Source organism: Gadus morhua, chromosome 18 (genome assembly GCF_902167405.1).
Source record: "Gadus morhua chromosome 18, gadMor3.0, whole genome shotgun sequence".
Classification (NCBI taxonomy): domain Eukaryota; kingdom Metazoa; phylum Chordata; class Actinopteri; order Gadiformes; family Gadidae; genus Gadus; species Gadus morhua.
Window position 1 is genome coordinate 16,008,141 of NC_044065.1, and position 24,496 is coordinate 16,032,636.

General features: G+C 44.8%; 3 protein-coding genes across 6 annotated transcripts in view; all 3 read left to right on the top strand.

Moving 5' to 3' along the window:
• The window catches only part of LOC115531165 (cytohesin-1), a 13,877-nt gene extending 13,543 nt beyond the window's left edge, over positions 1-334 (top strand). For all 3 annotated transcript variants that reach the window (XM_030340270.1, XM_030340271.1, XM_030340272.1), the window contains exon 12: positions 1-334. This exon is cut by the window's left edge and continues 615 nt beyond it. The gene's annotated coding sequence lies outside the window, so the exon portion shown is untranslated.
• Positions 335-573: 239 nt separating this feature from the next.
• LOC115531162 (antigen peptide transporter 2) lies at positions 574-12,820 on the top strand. 2 transcript variants are annotated; one of them, XR_003973843.1, is made up of 11 exons: positions 574-1,178; positions 1,409-1,523; positions 1,652-1,782; positions 2,091-2,296; positions 3,622-3,819; positions 4,162-4,290; positions 6,483-6,671; positions 7,132-7,305; positions 7,573-7,732; positions 8,576-8,649; positions 10,146-10,259. XR_003973843.1 is itself a non-coding variant. In XM_030340266.1 (11 exons), exons 1-11 carry the CDS (start codon positions 689-691, stop codon positions 11,367-11,369), a joined length of 2,109 nt encoding a protein of 702 aa, XP_030196126.1. In that variant the 5' UTR covers positions 574-688; the 3' UTR covers positions 11,370-12,820. The 2 variants fall into 2 exon arrangements, 1 of the variants encoding a protein (XP_030196126.1); XM_030340266.1 differs by lacking the exon at positions 8,576-8,649 and adding an exon at positions 11,190-12,820 and having other exon boundaries at positions 10,146-10,282.
• Positions 12,821-14,926: 2,106 nt separating this feature from the next.
• Positions 14,927-21,932, top strand: LOC115531163 (antigen peptide transporter 2). The gene is made up of 11 exons (XM_030340268.1): positions 14,927-15,745; positions 15,981-16,095; positions 16,224-16,354; positions 16,672-16,877; positions 17,273-17,470; positions 17,812-17,940; positions 19,136-19,324; positions 19,797-19,970; positions 20,287-20,446; positions 20,852-20,988; positions 21,418-21,932. Exons 1-11 carry the CDS (start codon positions 15,262-15,264, stop codon positions 21,598-21,600), a joined length of 2,106 nt encoding a protein of 701 aa, XP_030196128.1. The 5' UTR covers positions 14,927-15,261; the 3' UTR covers positions 21,601-21,932.
• The last annotated feature ends 2,564 nt before the right edge of the window (positions 21,933-24,496 follow it).

The following is a 24,496-nucleotide window of genomic DNA, read 5'->3' on the forward strand; positions in this document are numbered from 1 at the left end:
TCTTTCTAAGCCTTTCCTCATATTCAAATACAATTTATTTGAAAGCAAGGGCGACAAAATGCTGGACATTTAGGTTATCCTACTATATTTCATATCTTTGAGCTACATAAAAAAAATATCATACTTTGTAAATAAAGTGTTTACATTATTTAAATAAGAATGTCCTCATTTACTTTTTTCCAATTTCAACATAAGAATATTTTGTTTGTAGTGGTAAGTTCTGCACTGTTTATGCAAATGAAGGAACTTGTTAGATAGTAAAATATTTATTTACAACGATTTATTGTAAGTTATTGTTTTACATTTTGTTTCAATAAAGTGATATAAGATTGGACTTTTGTTTGATATACTTGTCACGTTTGTTGTTGGGTCCGTTCAACAGTATCAGGATCCCACAGACAGGCCATTCATTAAACTGCTAAAAATTAGTCTTGAGTAGCTTATGGACTGGATGACCAATTTTTGTCTCTATTATAGCCTTCTCTGCTGCCATCTTCTGGCAACAATAAAATATGTATCGACATTTAAGATTGGTCTTCCTGTTCCTGCAAATCTCGTGAATACTGGTCGCGCGAGATAATCCAAAGCGAAACTAAAGTCGTGCAGACATTGGGGTACTTGCCTCCTCCTTTTATTCGAATATACATTCCTGTATTTATTATAGGATAAACAATTTAAGTCGACGAAAATGAAATGGAAGACGTATGGATTTGTCCTTCTCTTGGACATTATGTTCTGGCTGATACTCTTTGCCGAACTGGTGTTGCTTCAGTTCCCAAGTTGTGGTGGATTGCCTGGTTTGTGGACTTTTGCAGTATTAAAAATTATACTAATTAACACATGGACCGTTTATATTGACGACAAACCCACACCTGTGGTGAAAAGGTTCGTGACTCTCGTGTGCCTATTGCTTCCTGTCTTTGAAAGTGTTCGAACTCTAGTTGGGTTTTCTACTTTTAACGGAAGACCAGTCCCTACGCTTGGTATGATCGCATTGGCCCAGATCTCCTCCATCATAGCATGTGCGTTTTGGGAGATGGATTTGACCCATGGGCAGAAGAAGAAAGGAGGTCAAAATCTCGGCTCAACGGCGGTGCTGAAGAGGGTGCTGAAATACTTCATGCCGGACCGCCTCTACCTTATGTTTGCCTTCTTCTTTCTCATCCTCGGCGTGGCTTGTAAGTTTAACAACATTGAATCAACAATATTATACAATATAAGTTTAATATTATATGTACGTTTTCAAATTTTTATATTTGATTGTGTGAAAAGCTAATTTTTAAATAATTGTAGATTCTGAAATTAGACAATATGAGTAGCGATGGACGGCTCAGACTTTTGACAAATGACAGCATTATGTAGCCAATTTAAATAATAATCCTTTATCTGTGTGTCTTTTCCCCGATAGGTGATGCATACATCCCACTGTATCAGGGAAGAGTCATTGATATGCTGCGAGGTCAGCTCTATCAAACACACTTTCTGAAGAACCTTGGATGGCTAGCCCTTTTTTCTCTTGGAAGGTATGCTTGTTAGTTGTTTCCCTTGTGCAGATGTACCCTTCCTTAAAGAATACATAGGCCATAGCTACTTTATTGTTGTCCCAGTATTTCTGCATTCATCAGTACCTGTCTTTCTTCTTTTGCTCTAGCCCTCTGTTCGCTGCGCTGAGAGGAGGCACGTTTATGTGGATCTTGTCCAGGCTGAACCAGAGGGTCAAGGGACTGCTGTACAGCAATCTGCTGCAGCAGGAGATACAGTTCTTTGAGGACAACAAGCCTGGTGATACAGACACTAATAATACCTGTTGTGTGTGAGCAGACGCGTGTGTCTGTGTGTGTGTGACGTGTGTGTGTAGTAGTGTGTGTAGTTCTGGGGCATGGCTATTTCTTGGTGTACTTACCCCTGGCTTACTTTCATAGTGAATTTCATTTAATCGGCACATTCCTTAGTTAGCATTTAATCCTTGTGCGTCACCTTCACTGACTCTCTCTCCGTCTCCCTCTGTCTCCCTCCCGCCACTATAACTCTCCCACTCTCTCCTTCCCTCCCTCCCCACTCACCCCCCCCCCCACTCATCCCCCTCTCAGGAAGCCTGGCCTCCCGTCTGCATTCGGACGTGGACAAGATGGGGAAAACCGTGGCGCTGAACTGTAACCTGTTGGTACGCAGCACCATCAAGGGCGTCCTCATGCTGCAGCTGATGGTCAGGCTGTCCTGGCAGCTCACCCTGCTCACCGTGGTGGAGATGGGTCTCCTGAGCCTCATTCAGAGCCAGTACAGCGTGTACAGCAAGGTAGGAAGTAACAGATATGAGGACCATAAGAACCATTAGAACTGTCATGCATGCAGGTCTGATGTAAATATATTCATAGAGCGACAGTGATGTTGAGCACATTTGTGAGAGAGTTGGAAAGCTTGGCCAAATCCCATTTCATACACTTACGATGATGATGGACAAAGCACTAAAGGCTTTGTTCTGGGCTTTGTTCTGGGCTTAGCTTCATAAGAAGAGAAAGTGTGTGCAATAAACTGAAGACCAATATTATATTTCTTAGAAGCATACGCTGAATTCAGATAGAGGTCATTAAGGAGCAGGCAGGCCTACAGGTATACCGGCAGTGGTGTAGTCTACGTGATACGCAGGTATACGCCGTATACCTACTAGGAACGCACCAGGATTTGCGTATACCCACTTAAAAATGTGCACGGATACGTATCAATCGTCTTGTGACAGATCTTTTACTCCTGTGTTTATTTTTCGGAAATATCGGTTGGGTATAACTGCAATAAAATACTTTAAGCAGGGGAAGTTATCTCCTACATTCACCATTCATAAAATTACCGCTGCGCGCCCGCGCTCTGCCCTGTCTCTGTTACGAAGCGCGAAGCTGCCCCTGCATCTCTGCACGTTAGTTGGCGGGCCGAGCCCCTCCTTCTCGCGTGTGTGTGCGTGCGTGTGAATTTAAAAACAGGCATCCTTGGTTAGAGTGGAGGGAAAAAATGTTATAAGGTAAATGTCAGCCAACATACCGTTGGTATACACAATTGAAATTCATAATGTTAATCACTATGCAAATGAGAGTATGGCTAATTCATGGTCATTTTTAAGGTGCAGTAATTTCACACTTTTACTCAATTCAATTACTGTATGGTATGTTAGATAACAACAGTAAGAGCTCAAATTAGAGCAATTGAAAGAGTGAAACATTAGTCTCCTGTCATCTCCTTCTCATGCACTGGTTAGCCATGGATGTAAACAGTTCATTAAATTATTTTGAGTCGATTTTGTCCTTGTTTAGCATGTGCTATTGCTACAATAGATATACAAAGGACAGCTTGTCATTTTTGTGTTCTATTTGTTCATACTGTTATTAAAACTGATAAACCTACTCAGCTTTCCATGATTGTTGATAATCGTTATACTCAGCGGGTTGTAGACCCCTGCGTTGGTGAGTGTGGTGCGACACCCCATAAGCGCCACACATGTACACGTACAGGTCGGACGGGTTTGTACGTGGCTGGGAGGGAATCATCACAGTATACCCACTACAATAAAATAGACCTTTGGAGGTCGATTGTGCCTCACGGTCTCAGTGTTCCTCATGGCGGGTCTCACAGGAAATGAAGGAGGAGCTGCAGGACTGCCAGGCGGAGAACAACCGGCTGGCCACCCAGACTCTGGGCAACATCAGGGTGGTCCGCAGCTGCGGGGCGGAGCCCTACGAGGCGGGGGTCTACGGCCGGGCGCTGGACCAGATGAGAGACCTCAAGACACGCATGGGACTCTACAGCGCCACCTTCCTCGTGCTGCGAAGGGTGAGGAGGGCGGCTGGGAGAAGGGGGTTCAATAAAAACTCTCTTCTTAGTGGATGAGTCTGAGGGTCATATTGGGACGGATTATCTGTCTTAATAAACCTTGTTTAGTATTCTATTTTAAGGGTTGCATTGTTCAAATAATTTGGAGGTCTGCTTTTTTTAATTAATAATTTATTTGGACTACAAAAGAATGAAGGTATTTTTTTAAAATAATGTAATTATTTCTTGGACAGCCCTAGGAGAGAGAATAACCAAATTCATGAATATTACCTGACTACTACCAGAAAGTGAAATGCGAAGATGACGCTCTAAATGAATCCCTTGTCACCTGTCCTCCTCTAGCTGCTGAACGTGGGGATCAAGGTGCTCATCCTGGTCCAGGGCCGCTCCCTGATCTCCTCTGGTCAGATCACCGTGGGTGACCTGCTCGCCTTCTTCCTGTACCAGGGACCTCTCTCAGCAAGCATACGGGTGAGAGTCGGCCTCAATCCTACCAATGGCTGGCCGTTGCTGTACGCTCTCAACTCCTTTCATGTGGAGGCCTTGGGTGCCATAAATTAAACTAGGTGTAAAACGAGGTGAACTTCAGGGCGGCGCTCAGACCTGGTTGTCAAAAACGTTTCTCAATATTACACAACGTGCTGCGTCATTCAAAATCTACAGTTGGAACACTTCCAGAGCTCTCTGAAGGTTGGACAGAAAACATCGCTCGACTTCCTTCCACCGTAGAGCAATAGAAAAATAATCTTGAAACCACCTCTAATAACCGAACGCTACTCTGGAAGCTGCAGGCAGATGGAGATTTTTGCTTTACCTTAGCGGCGCTATGCTCAATGCAGACCCCATAAGACTACGAGGGCCATAAGAATATGAGGGCCATGAGACTATGAGGGCCAAGAGACTATGAGGGCCATGAGACGGGGGGCCATGAGACTATGAGGGCCATGAGACTATGAGGGCCATGAGACTGAGGGCCATAAGACTATGAGGCCATGAGACTATGAGGGCCATGAGACTATGAGGCCATGAGAATATGAAGGCCATGAGACTATGAGGGCCATGAGACTATGGGGCCATGAGACTAAGGACCATAAGACTATTGGAGCCATGAGACTATGAGGGCTATGAGGCCATGAGAATATGAGACTATGAGGGCCATGGGACTATGAGGGCCATGAGGCTGGGCACTCATAGTCTCATGACACTATGAGGGCCATGAGACTATGGGAGCCATGAGACTATGGGGCCATGAGACCATGGGAGCCATGAGACCATAGGAGCCATGAGACTATGGGGCCATGAGATTTTTGCTTTACCTTAGCGGCGCTATGCTCAATGCAGACCCCATAAGACTACGAGGGCCATAAGAATATGAGGGCCATGAGACTATGAGGGCCAAGAGACTATGAGGGCCATGAGACGGGGGGCCATGAGACTATGAGGGCCATGAGACTATGAGGGCCATGAGACTGAGGGCCATAAGACTATGAGGCCATGAGAATATGAGGGCCATGAGACTATGAGGGCTATGAGGCCATGAGAATATGAAGGCCATGAGACTATGAGGGCCATGAGACTATGGGGCCATGAGACTAAGGACCATAAGACTATTGGAGCCATGAGACTATGAGGGCTATGAGGCCATGATAATATGAGACTATGAGGGCCATGGGACTATGAGGGCCATGAGGCTGGGCACTCATAGTCTCATGACACTATGAGGGCCATGAGACTATGGGAGCCATGAGACTATGGGGCCATGAGACCATGGGAGCCATGAGACCATAGGAGCCATGAGACTATGGGGCCATGAGACTATAAGGGCCATAAGACCATGGGAGCCATGAGACCATGGGGCCATGAGACTATGAGGGCCATGAGACTGAGGGCCATAAGACTATAAGGGCCACGAGACTATGGGGGCCATAAAACCATGGAAGCCATGAGACTGAGGGCCATAAGACTATGAGGGCCATGAGACTATGAGGGCTATGAGGCCATGAGAGTATGAAGGCCATGAAACTATGAGGGCCGTGCGACTATGGGGCCATTAGACTATGAGGGCCATGAGACCATGGGGCCATGAGACTAAGGGCCATAAGACCATGGGAGCCATGAGACTATGGGAGCCATGAGACTATGAGGGCCATGAGACTATGGGAGCCATGAGACCATGGGAGCCATGAGACCATAGGAGCCATGAGACTATGTGGCCATGAGACTATAAGGGCCATAAGACCATGGGAGCCATGAGACCATAGGAGCCATGAGACCATAGGAGCCATGAGACTATGGGGCCATGAGACTATAAGGGCCATAAGACCATGGGAGCCATGAGACCATAGGAGCCATGAGACTATGTGGCCATGAGACTATAAGGGCCATAAGACCATGGGAGCCATGAGACTATGGGGCCATGAGACTATAAGGGCCATAAGACAATGGGAGCCATGAGACCACCATGGGAGCCATGAGACTATGGGGCCAAGAGACTATGAGGGCCATGAGACTGAGGGCCATAAGACTATAAGGGCCATGAGACTATGAGCCATAAAACCATGGAAGCCATGAGACTATGGGGAATTTGGATTTGGGTCTCATTCACAGTTTAGTCCGTCTTGAGACAAAATGGAAGTCATTCTAAAGGGTTCTGGTTGTTCCAGGAGTTCCTTTACGCCACTGGAGAGTTCGAGAGCACCGCGGGAGTCATCGCCAAAGTGTTGGGTTACTTGGACCGAACGCCCAACGCCAAACCGGCAGGACGGCTGGCCCCCGAGGCACTGGCAGGCGGAATCAGGTTCCAGAACGTGACCTTTGCCTACCCGAGCACCCCTGATAAACCCGTACTCAAGGTGAGCATCTGTTTGGGGACTGGACTGTTTCACATACAGATGGCAATAATCATAGTATAATAATTTAAACGATAATTGAATTGTAGTTTTCAGACTAAACAAACCAGGCTCAAAAGAGCTGCAAACTATTAGTAAACTGAAATATAACTTACCTCATATCATTTCGGACCAAGGTTGCGATGTCTACTATCAACAGTGTGGTTGTGTAGTTGTGTATTTATGTAGTGGAGGCAGGATGGGATAGCGGCTACTCTGTCTCCCAGTAAAGGTACAGTAACGGGTTCCCCAGTGTTCGAAGGCTATGGGCATACTAGATTCCTAACCCCTGCCTTCTTCTTTTATGAAGTATCTGAATAGTTTATTTTCCCAACGATGGCAGCTTTGGATAAAAAGCATTAAACAACTCTCCCTAGAATACAATATGGTCTTTTACAGTACACACACTCTCTCTTTGCAATAGTCCCTCTCTCTGGAAGTACGCCCGGGGAAGATGACGGCTCTAGTGGGTCCCTCTGGCGGAGGGAAGACGTCCTGCGTCAGCCTCCTGAAGAGGCTGTATGAACCTCAGGACGGACAGATCCTGCTGGACGGACAGCCGCTGCACAGCTACCAACACAAATACCTCCACCAGAAGGTAGTCCCTGGTTCAGTTCCTGAGGGACAAGGGATATTTAGACTCCAAACAAACTCAAGCACATTTCTACTCAAGCACATTTATTTTCTCATGCAAAATTAAATACTTACTACAAAGGACTTCTTAGTAAGAGCCCACCGAGAACTTTTCAGGAAACAAATTATTTTGCAAAGAACACATAATGGTGTATGACATGCTCTTAAATAATCTCTTGCTTCGTTATAGTAGCTTCCCTTGTATATTACTTTGCATTGCTGTTTTGTGCAGGTGACCCTGGTGCCCCAGAACCCAATCCTGTTCTCAGGCTCGCTGGGGTCCAACATCGGTTACGGGCTGGAGAACTGCACCCTGGGAATGTTGAAGGAGGCAGCGAGGAGAGCCAGCGCAGACGGCTTCATCGAGTCGCTGGAGCAGAAATACGACACAGGTCGGTCGTCATTCCACTCCTGGGGCCCTATTATATCGGTCTGAAACGCAAGTGAGAAGCGCGAAACGCATGTAGTTTGTGGGCAGATCTCTGGCGCTGTTGCTTATACCGGCGGATAAATTACTCTTGCGCCCAACACAAATCTAAAATGGGTTGGTCTGAATACCTAATATCAAAGTTCTGTGTTTTGGGCGTAACATGCACTAAACCAATGAGAGCGCCATCAGCCATCCTCTTTAAGGGCCTGGCTACACCAGACGCGGAAATTTTGCTTTGCGGACGCGGTGTGAACGCAGCAGAATTCGAAACCGTTGAAAGCAATGAGAGTGGCTACACCAGACGCTGAAACTGAATGTACCGCGCCGACATTTCCGACATTTCCGCGCGGAAAATTAAGACATAGACTGGTTTCTATTTTTATTATTTTCCGCGAGGTTTGCGTGGGCCTTTTAACATAGAGTATGGTAATAAATCAATGAAATGTAATGAAAACCATTATATATTTTGCTGTGAATAATGAGGGAATCAATAAATCTGATTATTTCCCAAACCCTCGAGAGCTGTTACTATGGAGATTTAACGTTTTTAACGATTAAAACATTACTTTTCTGTTTGAAGACGACAGTGTATAAGATAGATAGTATAGGCCTACGTAGACAGTAGCCGCGTTTACATGGACACATCTATGCTGCATAGATTTCTATGCGGCATAGATCTGCCATGTAAACGCGGCTAGTGTAAGTATATAGATAGCAAGTAGGCCTAGATAGTTGATAGTTCAAGAATGGATGATTATTTATTAATTCATGAAGTTGAAAAACGAGTACAGCTTTACGACCACAGTGACCTGAAATATAAGGATAAACGTCAAAGAGATGCCGGATGGAGAGCTGTTTCGGAGGCAGTTGGCATAACTGGTGAGTAACTTCTATACTATACTTCTATACTATAAGCAGCTATTGAACTGGACCATAGTAATACAGAGATCAAAAAAGATAAAGGAGCCATTTTTAACGCGTCCAGTGTAGCCGGTTAATTTAAAATTTCCGCTTGGTGAACGTTCTATTTCCGCACGGCAGAATTTCCGCGTCTGGTGTAGCCGTAGCGTAAGAGCCATGAGCGCATTTTAACCTGACGAGTTGATATTTTATCGCGTTTGCAGTCTCCCCTGAGACAGATGCATGACCACATGAATTTCAAACTTCAAATGGATCAGTTTATGGCCAAATAATATTGCCCTGTTCAGATATGGAATAGCATTTTCTTCTACAACTTCAGAAACACTGAGTCGTCATGTAAATTTCGGTAAAGAAAACCTAACACATATGATATGCGGTACTGTGGCCGCAACTGTGGGTCTATTTAATGATATGCGGCAATACATTAACGCACATCGTTTCTTACCAGTATTCTATACATTATCGTTATCGACTTGTGTTCATAATATGCATTTGTCCCACCCAGGGCCGTAGCACCAAATCCTGGGCCCCTATACTACAGGTAGTGCTGGACCCCCCTGCGCCAGGTTGTTGAGGGGGGGGGGGGGGGAAGGGATTGTTGACGGGGGGGGGGAGGGGGGAGGGGGGGGGGGAAGCGATTGTTGACGGGGGGGAGGGATAAAGAAAAAAAAAAAAGTAAGATAAAAAAATTTAATTTTTTTTTTTTTTGGTCATGGGCCCCCCCTCTGCCTTGGGCCCCCCCACAACTGTCCCCTTTGTCCCCGCAGTCCGACGGCCCTGGTCCCACCGTTAATATACATTGCCATGGACTGTATTATGCGTTACAAGTTTAGTTTGCGTGTGTTTAAACTATTTGCGCTGGAACATGCATCTGCTTTTCGCGACACGCCTCTCAGGGCGCAAGTTTAGCGGCGCAAGTTGACAGCGGGGGAAAATCAGCTTAGCGGCGGGTGCAAACTAGCAATGCGTCGGTGTAGAAAGTCAATTGCGCTGGGTGCAAGTTAGGGCCCCTGGTGTTACGGCTCACTGTTTGTTCTTCTTCCTTTGTTATGTATTTGCGTGCCTCTATACACACAGCAATAGGTATTCTTTGTCAAATTTAACATATGATATGAAGATTTTTTTAAATTATTTTCAATAATAATAACATCATTTTATGATATTACTTTTCAAGACACTCAAAGTTCTTTAAAGATGTATTTGTGTGTGTGTGTGTGTGTGTGTGTGTGTGTGTGTGTGTGTGTGTGTGTGTGTGTGTGTGTGTGTGTGTGTGTGTGTGTGTGTGTGTGTGTGTGTGTGTGTGTATCTGTGTGTATCTGTGTGTGTGTGTAGGGGGAATATGAATCCTCATCTAAATAAATGACCAATAACTCATAAAGCCCACTAAAGGGACGTAGTGTCACTTGCAGAAATAAGACCCAAAATGAATCCCGTTGTGTTGTCTCCCTCTCTAGACATGGGGGAGTGTGGCGTGAAGCTGGGGGCGGGGCAGAGGCAGTGCGTGGCCATCGCCAGAGCTCTGGTCCGGACGCCCCGGGTCATCATCTTGGACGAGGCCACCAGCAGCCTGGACGCAGACGTGCAGCACGCCGTACGTCACCCAAACCCTGACTGCTTCTTCTCTGTAGGCCCCATGTCCGGGGGCCGGTGGACGTTCTCAGGGGCCGTGGAGTCCACGGGCCCTGAGAACGTGTTTGAAGCGGACCCAAAAGGCTTTTGCCCAGTGCTTAGTGTTCAGCTAACCCTCCAATCATGGGGGTTACAGGTTCGAGACCACGCTGTGTAGAGGGGTGGCGTCCAAAACGGCGTGACACACGCTACACCTACACCTAATTAAAAAGAAACATGATAAAACCCCAAGCATAAATCCAACTGGATTGTGGGATTTACATTTAGGGCGTTTTTAACGCTTTTATCCAGAGTGACCTACCATAAGTACATTTGTCAGAAGAAAGAGAAACAACTATATATCGCTGTCAGTAGAGGAAAGCAACTCATAGAAACAAGTGCCGAGCACTTACATTTGCTAGGTTCACCCATTCCCTGTGTACAACAAAGGTAGCTAGGATAAGACGCTACACAATGCTTACTACTATTTATTTTTGAAAAGTGTCAGGACTTACAGCATACATACAGCATATGGGAGGTCTTGAAATGTTGCTGCCTATAAGGTCCAAGGTTGGTTCTCAGCCTGCGTGTGTGTCTTTGTCTGTCCGTGTGTGCGTACGTACGTGTGTGTGTGTGTCTGTCGGTGTGTGTGTGTGTGTCTGTTTGTGTGTGTGTGCGTGTGTGTGTGTGTCTGTCTGTGTGTGTGTGTGTGCGTGCGTATGCGTGCGTGCGTGCGTATGCGTGCCTGTGTGTGTGTGTTGCTGTGTGTGTGTGTGTGTGTGTGTGTGTGTGTGTGTGTGTGTGTGTGTGTGTGTGTGTGTGTGTGTGTGTGTGTGTGTGTGTGTGTGTGTGTGTGTGTGTGTGTGTGTGTGTACGTGTGTGTGTGCCAGGTGGCGAGGCAGCTGCGGGGGCAGGGTGTGACCCTACTGGTGGTGGCCCATCAGCTGAGGACGGTGGAGGAGGCGGACCACATCGTGTTCATGGAGGGCGGGGCCATTGTGGAGCAGGGCACGCACCCGGAGCTCATGGCCAGTAGAGGCCGCTACCACCGTCATGCCATGTTCCACTAGAGGCCCAGCGCTTCTTCTGCACTCGGAACATCAACAACGCGTTATCCACGATATTTATGTGATGGAGAAACGTACTTTCATTTCATTTTCATTGAAAAGTTTAAAAACTGATGTTAAAAACATCCTGGGTTACATTTACATTCAGGGCATTTAGCAGACGCTTTCATCCAAAGCGCCCTACAATAAGTACATTTGTCATAAGAGGTGAAACAATATGTCGCTGTTGGTACAGTAAAGATGTTCATAGAAAGTTCAATACAACCTACATTAAGTGCGTATAATAAGTGTACATTAAGTGCGTACAATAAGTGTGTACATTAAGTGCGTATAATAAGTGTGTACATTAAGTGCGTGTAATAAGTGCGTACATTAAGTGCCTGGGCGTACATGGGCATACAACATACATTGGTGGGCAGACTGGATTTCTTTTTTTGAGTCTTTTGCGGATGCTGGTGAGCGACTCTGCGATCCTGACATCGGCAGGGTGCTCGTTCCACCACTGAGGTCCCAAAACAGAAGAGTTTTGACTTCACTGATCGACCTTTGCTTGCTTGTAGCGATAGCGGTACCAGACGTCCAGCCGAGGTAGTTCAGCGGAGGGATCGAGCTGGGCCGTGTGGCTTGACCAATGCTTGGAGGTAGTTCCATCGACCGCCTTGTATCCCAGGGCCACCATCTTGAATCTGATGCAAGCTACTACAGGGAGCCAGTGGAGGTCCCGGAAGAGGGGGGTCACATGAGAGAATTTAGGTAGGTTGAACACGAGGCGCGCTGCCGCATTCCGGATACGCTGCAAAGGTTAAATCTCAGAGGCAGGGAGTCCTGCCAGGAGGGAGTTGCAATAGGCGAGGCGGGAGATGACCATCACTTGGACTAGGAGCTGAGCTAGGGGTTGAGTCCATATCCATACTTAGATCATATTCTACCTGATTAAAGATGTTCTGATTTATACGCTACCTTTCCCGCGGTTATGTTTAGCTACTCATGTTTTTTATCTTTTTTTGTGTTCTTTTATTATTTCTTATTTTTAACAAAACACTAAAACGATGTTTGCATATTGATCTGTAGATTGTATAAAAAAGAAATAACAACGCTTTTTCTATTATAAAATGTTTGATTCTATTTCTTTACGATTTTTTGTGTTTTTCATTTTTGAATTGATGATATATGATGTATTTTTACATTTAAAAAACTACTTCAAACGTATTGGATGGCATCCGGCTCCTCATCAGGCACTCACATACATGTAGGGGTAAGCGGGGCTTGGCTTCAAGTTTATCGCAGTAAAACGCGAAACAATAAAACAGAAGCACTCACTAAATGTAAGGAAATGCTAGAATGTCAGGCTCTCTCAGCAGTGCAAATGGCTGGTTCCACTGAAGTCTGGAAGAAAAGTTATGCTGGGTGTCAAACAAATTGCAGGCTTGAATACATATTCCCTGATAATCTTCCAATGGTAATTTTTTATTGATTAAATAATATGATGCAGTTCAGCTCCTGTTAAACTGAGGGAGGCATACTAAGGGCTTCCAGTTAGTTGTGGTTATTGAAGTTCCTTGGATCCCGGCAAACAATGAATGAAAGCACGGCTGGTACAGAATAAGGCCCTTGGCACAAACTATTACCCTACCCCTCAACCCTACCCCTACGAAATGGGACAACAACCCTTCAAGACCCAGTTACAGTACGTCCTTAGTAGTCGTTGACAGGGTTTTGATCTTTATTTTTCTTTTCTTTTTTTGATCTTTTGATAAAATATCTGTCTCTGGAATTGTACTGTATAGTTTGAATGTTTTAAGGTACGGCCACACCCAACGCGTTATGCGCGTAACCTGCCGCTTGATCATTGGCCCAATCCCAAAGTGAGCCCTGAGGGCTAAGGACTCACAGACCTAATTGATCTCAGGTGCTAAGTGAGTGAGTGCGTGAGGCCACATGGGCTCAGATAGGTATATATGGGATTGGGACAGCACTTCACAAGAGCACATGTTACCTTGGCAACGTTTAATGACAAAGATGCTGCTGACATTTTTTTTTTTTTTTTTTGTAATTGTAATGAAAACAATCGGCTACAGCAATTTATTGATATTAGAAATTATAATTTTGAATGTTGAATACTTAAGTATAAAGGATGTACTGAATTAGGTGATTATTGGCCTACTCATACTAATCATAAGTCAGAACGGGCTACATTTGGCTGGATGGTATCCAGCTTCTCATCAGGCACTCACATGCATGTAGGTGTAAGAGGGGCTTGGGTTCGAGTTTATCGCAGTAAAACGTGAAAAAATAAAACAGATGCACTCACTAATTGTAAGGAAATGCTTGAATGTCAGGCTCTCTCAGCAGTGAAAGCTGGTGGTTCCACTGAAGTCTGGAAGAAAATAATTGTTCAATAGCAGGGTGGATTAGTTAGTGCATATTCCCTGATAATCTGCCAGTGGTATTTTTTATTAGTTAAATAATATGATGCAGTTCCGCTCCTGTTAAACAGAGGGAGACATACTCTAATATGGGCTTCCATTTAGTTTTGGTTTAGTTATTGAAGTTCCTTGGATCCCGACAAATAATGAATGAATGCACGGTACAGAATGAATGTGTGTGTTCAATGCGTTCATAATAATAATAATAATACATTTAATTTAGAGGCGTCATGATAAAGACGACTCAGTTTGGGAAGGTTTTATTATTGGATGTTAGCAATTATCCCTCCCATAAGGCAAGACAACTGCAAAGAAGGTTTTTGTGCATAATAAATCTCTCCACATTTAAAACATGACAAAAACAAAATCAAACGATAACTTTCTGAGGAAAAACAAAAGAAATCTAATGGCAGTAAATAAGAAATATATTATCTTGGTGGCAAAAAAATTATTTGCTTCTTTTTTTTAGCACAGTTTAAAGTATCTGTTCGATGTGAAATTCATATTTGGTCCATAACTGTTCATTATATTCTTAACAATGAATCGAATATGTGAGATATAAAAATGTTAGAAAATATGACAAAAAACAATGGCAACGAACATAGCATAAAGATGACCAACTCGAGTTTGTTTGAGTGAATATTAACTTAATATGATGTAAATTCTCGTACGAGAAACAATATAGCCTCCAAATCAATAGATCACTTGTGGGAGTCCTCATTTTCAACTTGCTCGTCCCAAAGTAGGAATACATTGATTTTACATTGAGTTATTCAGCGTCCAACCTAGAGATAGGCCTCCTCATATCAAAACTGCCGTCAAGTTAAACTGGACTCTTTAGCCTCATCCCTTACCCCCACCGCCCCTTCTCCTCCCTTACGCTCCTAAAAACACCCCTCTAACTTACTTATTGTATGTTGTACGTCCAGGCACTAAATGTACGCACTTGTTGTATGTTGTACGTCCTGGCACTTAGGAATCGTAGCATCGTACAGCATCTTATCCTAACTACCTTGTCGTATACGGGAAATTGGTTAACGTAGCAACTGTAATAATAATATCTTCACTGTACCAACAGCAATATATTGTTGTTTCTCTTTCTTCTGACAAATGTTCTTATTGTAAGTCGCTTTGGATAAAAGCGTCTGCTAAATGCCCTAAATGTAAATGCCATGTTAAAACCACCCGGCCCCAAGCCCCATCATACATCTACACCTGCTAGTTGTACGGCTCACCTTATTTGTTCTTGGGGCTGTTCTACAGTGTCATGCCCCAGTATCCTTATGATTGGTCGCTGTTCCTCCAAATCTCGAGAATAGCCTACTGGTCTCGCAAGATAATGCTGCGGAAAGTGAAAGTTAATGCAAAGAGAAACTAAAGTTGCACAGACAGTCGAGTAGGCTACTTACCGCCTTTTTAATATACATTCGTGTAATTTATTATTGGATAAACATTTTAGGTCGACGAAAATGAAATGGAAGACGTATGGATTTGTCCTCCTCTCGGACACCATGTTCTGGCTGATGCTCTTTGCCGTGTTGCTTCAGTTCTCAAGTTGTGTTGGATTGCCTGGTTTGTGGACTTTTGGACTATTAAAGCTGCCACTAATCAACACATGGACCATTTATATTGACGACAAACCCACACCTGTTGTCTTCAGGTTTGTGACTCTCGTGTGCCTCTTGCTCCCTATTTTTGAAAGTGTACGAACTCTAGCTGGGTTTTCAACTTTTAACGGCAGTTCAGTCCCTACGCTTGGTATGATCGTATTGGCCCAGATCTCCTCCATCATAGCATGTGCGTTATGGGAGATGGATTTGACCAATGGGCAGAAGAAGAAAGGAGGTCAAAATCTCGGCTCAACGGCGGTGCTGAAGAGGGTGCTGAAATACTTCGTGCCGGACCGCCTCTACCTTATGTTTGCCTTCTTCTTCCTCATCCTGGGCGTGGCTTGTAAGTTTAACAATATTAAATCAACAGTACCGGTATTATAAAATATAAGGTTAGAATTATATGTACGTTTGATAATTTTATATTTGATTGTGTGATAAGCTAATTCTTAAATAATTTTAGATTCTGCATTTAGACAATATGAGTAGCGATGGACGGCTCAGACTTTTGACAAATGACAGCATTATGTAGCCCACTTAAATAATAATCCTTTATCTGTGTGTCTTTTTCCCGATAGGTGATGCATACATCCCACTGTATCAGGGAAGAGTCATTGATATGCTGCGAGGTCAGCTCTATCAAACACACTTTCTGAAGAACCTTGGATGGCTAGCCCTTTTTTCTCTTGGAAGGTATGGCTGTTAGTTGTTTCCCTTGTGCAGATTTACCCTTCCTTAAAGAATACATAGGCCGTAGCTATTTTATTGTTGTCCCAGTATTTCTGCATTCATCAGTACCTTTCTTTCTTCTTTTGCTCTAGCCCTTTGTTCGCTGCGCTGAGAGGAGGCACGTTTATGTGGATCTTGTCCAGGCTGAACCAGAGGGTCAAGAGACTGCTGTACAGCAATCTGCTGCAGCAGGAGATACAGTTCTTTGAGGACAACAAGCCTGGTGATACAGACACTAACAATACCTGTTGTGTGTGAGCAGACGTGTGTGTCTGTGTGTGTGTGTGTCTGTGTGTGTGTGTGTGTGTAGGAGTGTGTGTAGTTCTGGGGTATGGCTATTTCTTGGTGTACTTACCCCTGGCTTACTTTCATATTGAATTTCATTTAATCGGCACATTCCTTAGTTAGGACTTAATCATTGTGCGTCAACTTCACTGACCCTCTCTCTGTCTCCCTCTGTCTCCCTTCCGCCACTCTAACTCTCCCACTCTCTCCTTCCCTCCCTCCCCACTCACCCCCCCCCACTCATCCCCCTCTCAGGAAGCCTGGCCACCCGTCTGCATTCGGACGTGGACAAGATGGGTAAAACCGTGGTGCTGAACTGTAACCTGTTGGTACGCAGCACCATCAAGGGCGTCCTCATGCTGCAGCTGATGGTCAGGCTGTCCTGGCAGCTCACCCTGCTCACCGTGGTGGAGATGCGTCTCCTGAGCCTCATTCAGAGCCAGTACAGCGTGTACAGCAAGGTAGGAAGTAACAGATATGAGAACCATAAGAACCAATAGAACTGTCATGCATGCAGGCCTGATGTAAATATATTCATAGAGCCTCAGTGATGTTGAGCACATTTGTGAGAGAGTTGGAAAGCTTGGCCAAATCCCATTTCATACACTTACGATGATGATGGACAAAGCACTAAAGGCTTTGTTCTGGGCTTTGTTCTGGGCTTTGCTTCATAAGATGAGAAAGTGTGTGTGATGAACTGAAAACCAATATTGTATTTCTTAGGAGCATACGCTGAATTCAGATAGAGGTCATTAAGGAGCAGGCAGGCCTACAGGTATACCGGGGATTGAACCCAGAAACTCTGGAGGTCGATTGTGCCTCACGGTCTCAGTGTTCCTGATGGCGGGTCTCACAGGAAATGAAAGAGGAGCTGCAGGACTGCCAGGCGGAGAACAACCGGCTGGCCACCCAGACTCTGGGCAGCATCAGGGTGGTCCGCAGCTGCGGGGCGGAGCCCTACGAGGCGGGGGTCTACGGCCGGGCGCTGGACCAGATGAGAGACCTCAAGACACGCATGGGACTCTACAGAGCCACCTTCCTCCTGCTGCGAAGGGTGAGGAGGGCGGCTGGGAGAAGGGGGTTCAATAAAAACTCTCTTCTTAGTGGATGAGTCTGAGGGTCATATTGGGACGGATTATCTGTCTTAATAAACCTTGTTTAGTATTTTTTTTAAGGGTTGCATTGTTCAAATAATTTGGAGGTCTCCATTTTTAAATTAATAATTTATTTGGACTACAAAAGAATGAAGGTATTTTTTAAAAATAATGTAATTATTTCTTGGACAGCCCTAGGAGAGAGAAGAACCAAATTCATGAATATTACCTGACTACTACCAGAAAGTGAAATGCGAAGATGACGCTCTAAATGAATCCCTTGTCACCTGTCCTCCTCTAGCTGCTGAACGTGGGGATCAAGGTGCTCATCCTGGTCCAGGGCCGCTCCCTGATCTCCTCTGGTCAGATCACCGTGGGTGACCTGCTCGCCTTCTTCCTGTACCAGGGACCTCTCTCAGCAAGCATACGGGTGAGAGTCGGCCTCAATCCTACCAATGGCTGGCCGTTGCTGTACGCTCTCAACTCCTTTCATGTGGAGGCCTTGGGTGCCATAAATTAAACTAGGTGTAAAACGAGGGGAACTTCAGGGCGGCGCTCAGACCTGGTTGTCAAAAACGTTCTCAATATTACAGAATGTGCAGCGTCATTCAAAATCTACAGTTGGAACACTTCCAGAGCTCTGTGAAGGTTGGACAGAAAACATCGCTGGACTTCTTTCCACCGTAGAGCAATAGAAAAATAATCTTGAAACCACCTCTAATAACCAAACGCTACTCTGGAAGCTGCAGGCAGATGGAGATTTTTGCTTTACCTTAGCGGCGCTATGCTCAATGCAGACCCCATAAGACTACGAGGGCCATAAGAATATGAGGGCCATGAGAATATAAGGGCCATGAGACTATGAGGGCCATGAGACGGGGGGCCATGAGACTATGAGGGCCATGAGAATATGAGGGCCATGAGACTATGAGGGCTATGAGGCCATGAGAATATGAAGGCCATGAGACTGTGAGGGCCATGAGACTATTGGAGCCATGAGACTATGAGGGCTATGAGGCCATGAGAATATGAGACTATGAGGGCCATGAGACTGGGGCCATGACACTATGAGGGCCATGAGACTATGGGAGCCATGAGACTATGGGGCCATGAGACCATGGGAGCCATGAGAATATGGGGCCATGAGACTATGAGGGCCATGAGACTGAGGGCCATAAGACTATAAGGGCCACAAGACTATGGGGGCCATAAAACCATGGAAGCCATGAGACTGAGGGCCATAAGACTATGAGGGCCATGAGACTGAGGGCTATGAGGCCATGAGAGTATGAGGGACATGAGACTATGAGGGCCATGAGACTATGGGGCCATGAGACTATGAGGGCCATGAGACCATGGGAGCCATGAGACCATAGGAGCCATGAGACTATGGGGCCATGAGACTATAAGGGCCATAAGACAATGGGAGCCATGAGACTATGAGGGCCATGAGACTGAGGGCCATAAGACTATAAGGGCCATGAGACTATGGGGCCATAAAACCATGGAAGCCATGAGACTATGGGGCCATGAGACTATGGGGGATTTGGATTTGGGTCTCATTCACAGTTCAGTCCGTCTTGAGACAAAATAGAAGTCATTCTAAAGGGTTCTGGTTGTTCCAGGAGTTCCTTTATGCCACTGGAGAGTTCGAGAGCACCGCGGGAGTCATCGCCAAAGTGTTGGGTTACTTGGACCGAACGCCCAACGCCAAACCGGCAGGACGGCTGGCCCCCGAGGCACTGGCGGGCGGAATCAGGTTCCAGAACGTGACCTTTGCCTATCCGAGCACCCCTGATAAACCCGTACTCAAGGTGAGCATCTGTTTGGGGACTGGACTGTTTCACATACAGATGGTAATAATAAAATAATTTAAACGATAATTGAATCGTAGTTTTCAGACTAAACAAACCAGGCTCAAAAGAGCTGCAAACTATTAGTAAACTGATATATATGTCTTTATATATATATATATATATGTATACCTCATATCATTTCGGACCAAGGTTGCGATGTCTACTATCAACGGTGTGGTTGTGTAATGGTGTATTTGTGTAGTGGAGGTAGGATGGTATAGCGGCTACTCGGTCTCCCAGTAAAGGTACAGTAACGGGTTCCCCAGTGTTCGAAGGTTACTAGATTCCTAACCCCTGCCTTCTTCTTTTATGACAGTATCTAAATAGTTTATTTTCCCAACGATGGCAGCTTTTGATAAAAAGCATTAAACAACTCTCCCTAGAATACAATATGGTCTTTTACAGTACACACACTCTCTTTTTGCAATAGTCCCTCTCTCTGGAAGTACGCCCGGGGAAGATGACGGCTCTCGTGGGTCCCTCTGGCGGAGGGAAGACGTCCTGCGTCAGCCTCCTGAAGAGGCTGTATGAACCTCAGGACGGACAGATCCTGCTGGACGGACAGCCGCTGCACAGCTACCAACACAAATACCTCCACCAGAAGGTAGTCCCTGGGTTCAGTCCCTGAGAGATGACTCTTTTGATCACTGCTTGCACAGGAATATTTAATCTCCAAACAAACTCTAGCATTTCAACTCACAGCCATTTATTTTCTTATCACTGAACACAATACTTACTTTCACCGAGATGTTAGTCATCGAGAAGAACTTTTCATGAAACAAATAATTTCACCAATAACTAATTAATAAATTATGGTGTGTGACATAAATAATCTCTTGCTTTTGTTGTTGTTCTTTCCCATGTGTCATTCTATGTATTGCTTTGTTGTGCGCTTTCGCGACTCCCTCCTCTGACGGCAGGTGACCCTGGTGCCCCAGAACCCGGTCCTGTTCTCAGGCTCGCTGGGGTCCAACATCGGGTACGGGCTGGAGAAGTGCACCCTGGGAATGTTGCAGGAGGCAGCGAGGAGAGCCAGCGCCGACGGCTTCATCGCGTCGCTGGAGCAGAAATACGACACAGGTTGGTCGTCGCCCCACTCCTGGTGTTTCGTTTGTTTTTGGCCCATTTTTCTTTCATTCTCGAACCTCTATACACACTGCAATAGTTATACATTGTCAAATTCAACGTATAATATGAAGAAATATATATATATATATAATGAAGCAATGATTATATTTCTTTTCAAGACACTCAAAGTTATTTTAATGTGTGTGTGTGTGTGTGTGTTTGGTGTGTGTGTGTGTGTGTGTGTGTGTGTGGGGGTGCGGTGGGAATATGAATCCTCATCCAAATAAATAAACGAACAATAGAAACTCATAAAGCTCACAAAAGGAATGGTCACAGGAAACCCACAACAAAGTGTCGGAAGTGTCATCCTCACAAAAAAAGAACCAAAATTAACGTATGTGTTGTCTCCCTCTCTAGACGTGGGGGAGTGTGGCGTGAAGCTGGGGGCGGGGCAGAGGCAGTGCGTGGCCATCGCCAGAGCTCTGGTCCGGACGCCCCGGGTCATCATCCTGGACGAGGCCACCAGCAGCCTGGACGCAGACGTGCAGCACGCCGTACGTCACCCAAACCCTGACTGCTTCTTCTCTGTAGGCCCCACGTCCGGGGGCCGGTGGACGTTCTCAGGGGCCGTGGAGTCCACGAGCCCTGAGAACGTGTTTGAAGCGGACCCGAAAGGCTGCAGTGATTTGGCAGAGTAAATAGTGTTCGGCTCACCCTCCAGTCCTGGAGGTTGCCGGTTCGAGCCCCTACTGCGTGGCGGTGTGGCGTCCATACGGCGTAACACATGCAACACCTTAGATTAAAAACAGCATGATAAAACCCGACACATTAATCCAACTGGATTGTGGGATGTTTTGGAAGGTTGCTGCCTATAAGCTCCAAGGTACTCACCCTGCGTGTGTGCGTGTGCGTGTGTGTGTGTGTGTGTGTGTCGCTGTGTGTGTGTGTGTGTGTGTGTCTGTCGCTGTGTGTGTGTGTGCCAGGTGGCGAGGCAGCTGCGGGGGCAGGGTGTGACCCTACTGGTGGTGGCCCATCAGCTGAGGACGGTGGAGGAGGCGGACCACATCGTGTTCATGGAGGGCGGGGCCATCGTGGAGCAGGGCACGCACCTGGAGCTCATGGCCAGTGAAGGACGCTACCACCGCAGCTATCAGGCTCTGTTTTAGAGGCTCAATACCTCTTCTGCACTCAGAAACAATAACAACGCTTTTTCTATTTTTAAAAATGTTTTATTGATTTTATTTCTTAAGGATTTCTTTGTGTTTGTCATTTTTTAATTCATAATATATGATGTATTTTTTTTACATTAAAAAAACTATACTATAAACTTATTGAACGGCATCTGCCGACTCCTACAGAGCCTGTGCAGTCAGATACTCACATACATTTAGGTGTTAGTTGGGCACAGTGGTGGCTGGCGATCAAACATGTTGGTGGGGCACAGTAATAGACACAACCCTGCATATACAGACCTACTTCATGGCCATTCCACCAGCCATTGCTATTTGACCCATTGTTGTTATTCTGATATTGAGACAAATCATGATCACTGTCCTATAGCGTCCATTTTTTGTGAGTCTCAATGTCTACTTCAAATGCAGTTAGAAATATGGGACAGTTGCTTCATTTTGTTTATATGCTACAGGCCGAAAGACTAAATTAATATGTAACTTACTTGCTCCTTTTAAGTATAACATTGCTTGGGGAGTCCAATTCCTCCACTGTAAAGGGAAAGTGCTTAAAACTCTCTGCTAGTTAGCGATCTATCTCCTCTCTACATGTAGTTGTGGTGCCCGAATGCTGCTGAGGGAGGTAGCCTATTTGATTGATTCGCTGAATTGTCCAATCATGTGGTGATAACAAAATAGAAAAGCGATACCAGCGATGGCCTTGGGCGCACACTGGTGCGACCCGAGGGCGAATTTTCCTGCGCCAATGAAAAGCTGTCTCTGCTTGAAGCTAAAAGTTAGCAAGCTTACGTTGACTTCAACGTGGCCGTCGCTCCTGACTTGGAGGAGGGATTTATTTCGAATGACCAATAACTAGCCTAGCCCAAATAATTGACGTTCAGACGCATTTAAATGGTTGCTGGCAGTGAGAAGCATGTCACACAATTAATCGAGGATAAACGCTATGCATTTTTTTTATTGATTTCGTAATGATAATAGTTTATTAATAGTTGGCAGATATATTCAAGTGAATATTTCACGGAAGGGCGGCGCCCTAGCGCCCCCTATTGACCCACCGCCACTGGTCGTGAGAGTTGCTGGTGTTGTATTTCCTCGGACAAACGGATGAACAAAATGTTTGCAATGAGTTTTGGCTTTGGATATGGATAAACGGGGATTGAAAGAAGACACGCTGTTGATGGTCGAGGAGGACGAAACGGAATAATGAAGACCTGCAGGTGGGAACACTGTTGTTTTTTATTGGTCGTCATGAAAAAAACATAAGGGGTAACACTGTTGTTTTTTATTGGACGTCATGAAAAAAACAAAAGGGGTAATACTGTTGATATTTATCAAATAAAACATGGGGGGTAACACTGTTGTTTTTCGTTGGTCGTCATGAAAAAAAACACAAGGGGTAACACTGTTGTTTTTTATTGGTCGTCATGAAAAAAAACATAAGGGGTAACACTGTTGTCTTTGTCAAATAAAATATAAGGGGTAACACTGTCGTTTTTTATCAGTCATAAAAAAACCATAAGGAGTAACACTATCGTTTTTTATTGGTCGTCATGAAAAAAACCATAAGGGGTAACACTGTTGTTTTTTATTGGTCGTCATGAAAAAAAACATAAGGGGTAACACTGTTGTTTTTTATTGGTCGTCATGAAAAAAAACATTAGGGGTAACACAGTTGTTTTTCATTGGTCGTCATGAAAAAAAACACAAGGGGTAACACTGTTGTTTTTATCAAATGAAACATGAGGGGTGACACTGTCATTTTTCTTTGGTAGTCATGAAAAAAACCATAAGGGGTAACACTGTTGTTTTTTATTGGTCGTCATGAAAAAAAACATAAGGGGTAACACTGTTGTTTTTTATTGGTCGTCATGAAAAAAAACATAAGGGGTAACACTGTTGTTTTTTATAGGTTGTCATGAAAAAAAACATAAGGGGTAACACTGTTGTTTTTTATTGGTCGTCATGAAAAAAACATAAGGGGTAAGACTGTTGTTTTTTATTGGTCGGAATGAAAAAAAACATAAGGGGTCATGAGAGTTGCTGGTGTTGTATTTCCTCGGACAAACGGATGAACAAAATGTTTGCAATGAGTTTCGGCTTTGGATATGGATAGACGGGGATTGAAAGAAGACACGCTGTTGATGGACGGAGGGGTCGAGGAGGACGAAACGGAATAATGAAGTCCTGCAGGTGGGAACACTGTTGTTTTTTATAGGTCGTCATGAAAAAAAACATAAGGGGTAACACTGTTGTCTTTTATTGGACGTCATGAAAATAACAAAAGGGGTAATACTGTCGATATTTATCAAATAAAACATACGGGGTAACACTGTTGTTTTTCTTTGGTCGTCATGAAAAAAAACATAAGGGGTAAGACTGTTTTTTATAGGTTGTCATGAAAAAAAACATAAGGGGTAACACTGTTGTTTTTTATTGGTCGTCATGAAAAAAACATAAGGGGTAACACTGTTGTTTTTTATTGGTCGTCATGAAAAAAAACATAAGGGGTCATGAGAGTTGCTGGTGTTGTATTTCCTCGGACAAACGGATGAACAAAATGTTTGCAATGAGTTTCGGCTTTTGATATGGATAGACGGGGATTGAAAGAAGACACGCTGTTGATGGACGGAGGGGTCGAGGAGGACGAAACGGAATAATGAAGTCCTGCAGGTGGGAAAACTGTTGTTTTTTATAGGTCGTCATGAAAAAAAACATAAGGGGTAACACTGTTGTTTTATATTGGACGTCATGAAAAAAACAAAAGGGGTAATACTGTCGATATTTATCAAATAAAACATAGGGGGTAACACTGTTGTTTTTCTTTGGTCGTCATGAAAAAAAACACAAGGGGTAACACTGTCGTTTTTATCAA

Excerpts from the sequence above, each read along its gene's own strand:
- LOC115531162 (XM_030340266.1), top strand. The coding sequence starts at position 689 with ATGAAATGGAAGACGTATGGATTTGTCCTTCTCTTGGACATTATGTTC. Across the intron at positions 1,783-2,090 it reads CTTTGAGGACAACAAGCCTG|GAAGCCTGGCCTCCCGTCTG; the intron begins GTGATACAGACA and ends TCCCCCTCTCAG. Across the intron at positions 3,820-4,161 it reads CCTTCCTCGTGCTGCGAAGG|CTGCTGAACGTGGGGATCAA; the intron begins GTGAGGAGGGCG and ends GTCCTCCTCTAG.
- LOC115531163 (XM_030340268.1), top strand. The coding sequence starts at position 15,262 with ATGAAATGGAAGACGTATGGATTTGTCCTCCTCTCGGACACCATGTTC. Across the intron at positions 20,447-20,851 it reads GGAGCAGAAATACGACACAG|ACGTGGGGGAGTGTGGCGTG; the intron begins GTTGGTCGTCGC and ends CTCCCTCTCTAG. Across the intron at positions 20,989-21,417 it reads ACGCAGACGTGCAGCACGCC|GTGGCGAGGCAGCTGCGGGG; the intron begins GTACGTCACCCA and ends TGTGTGTGCCAG.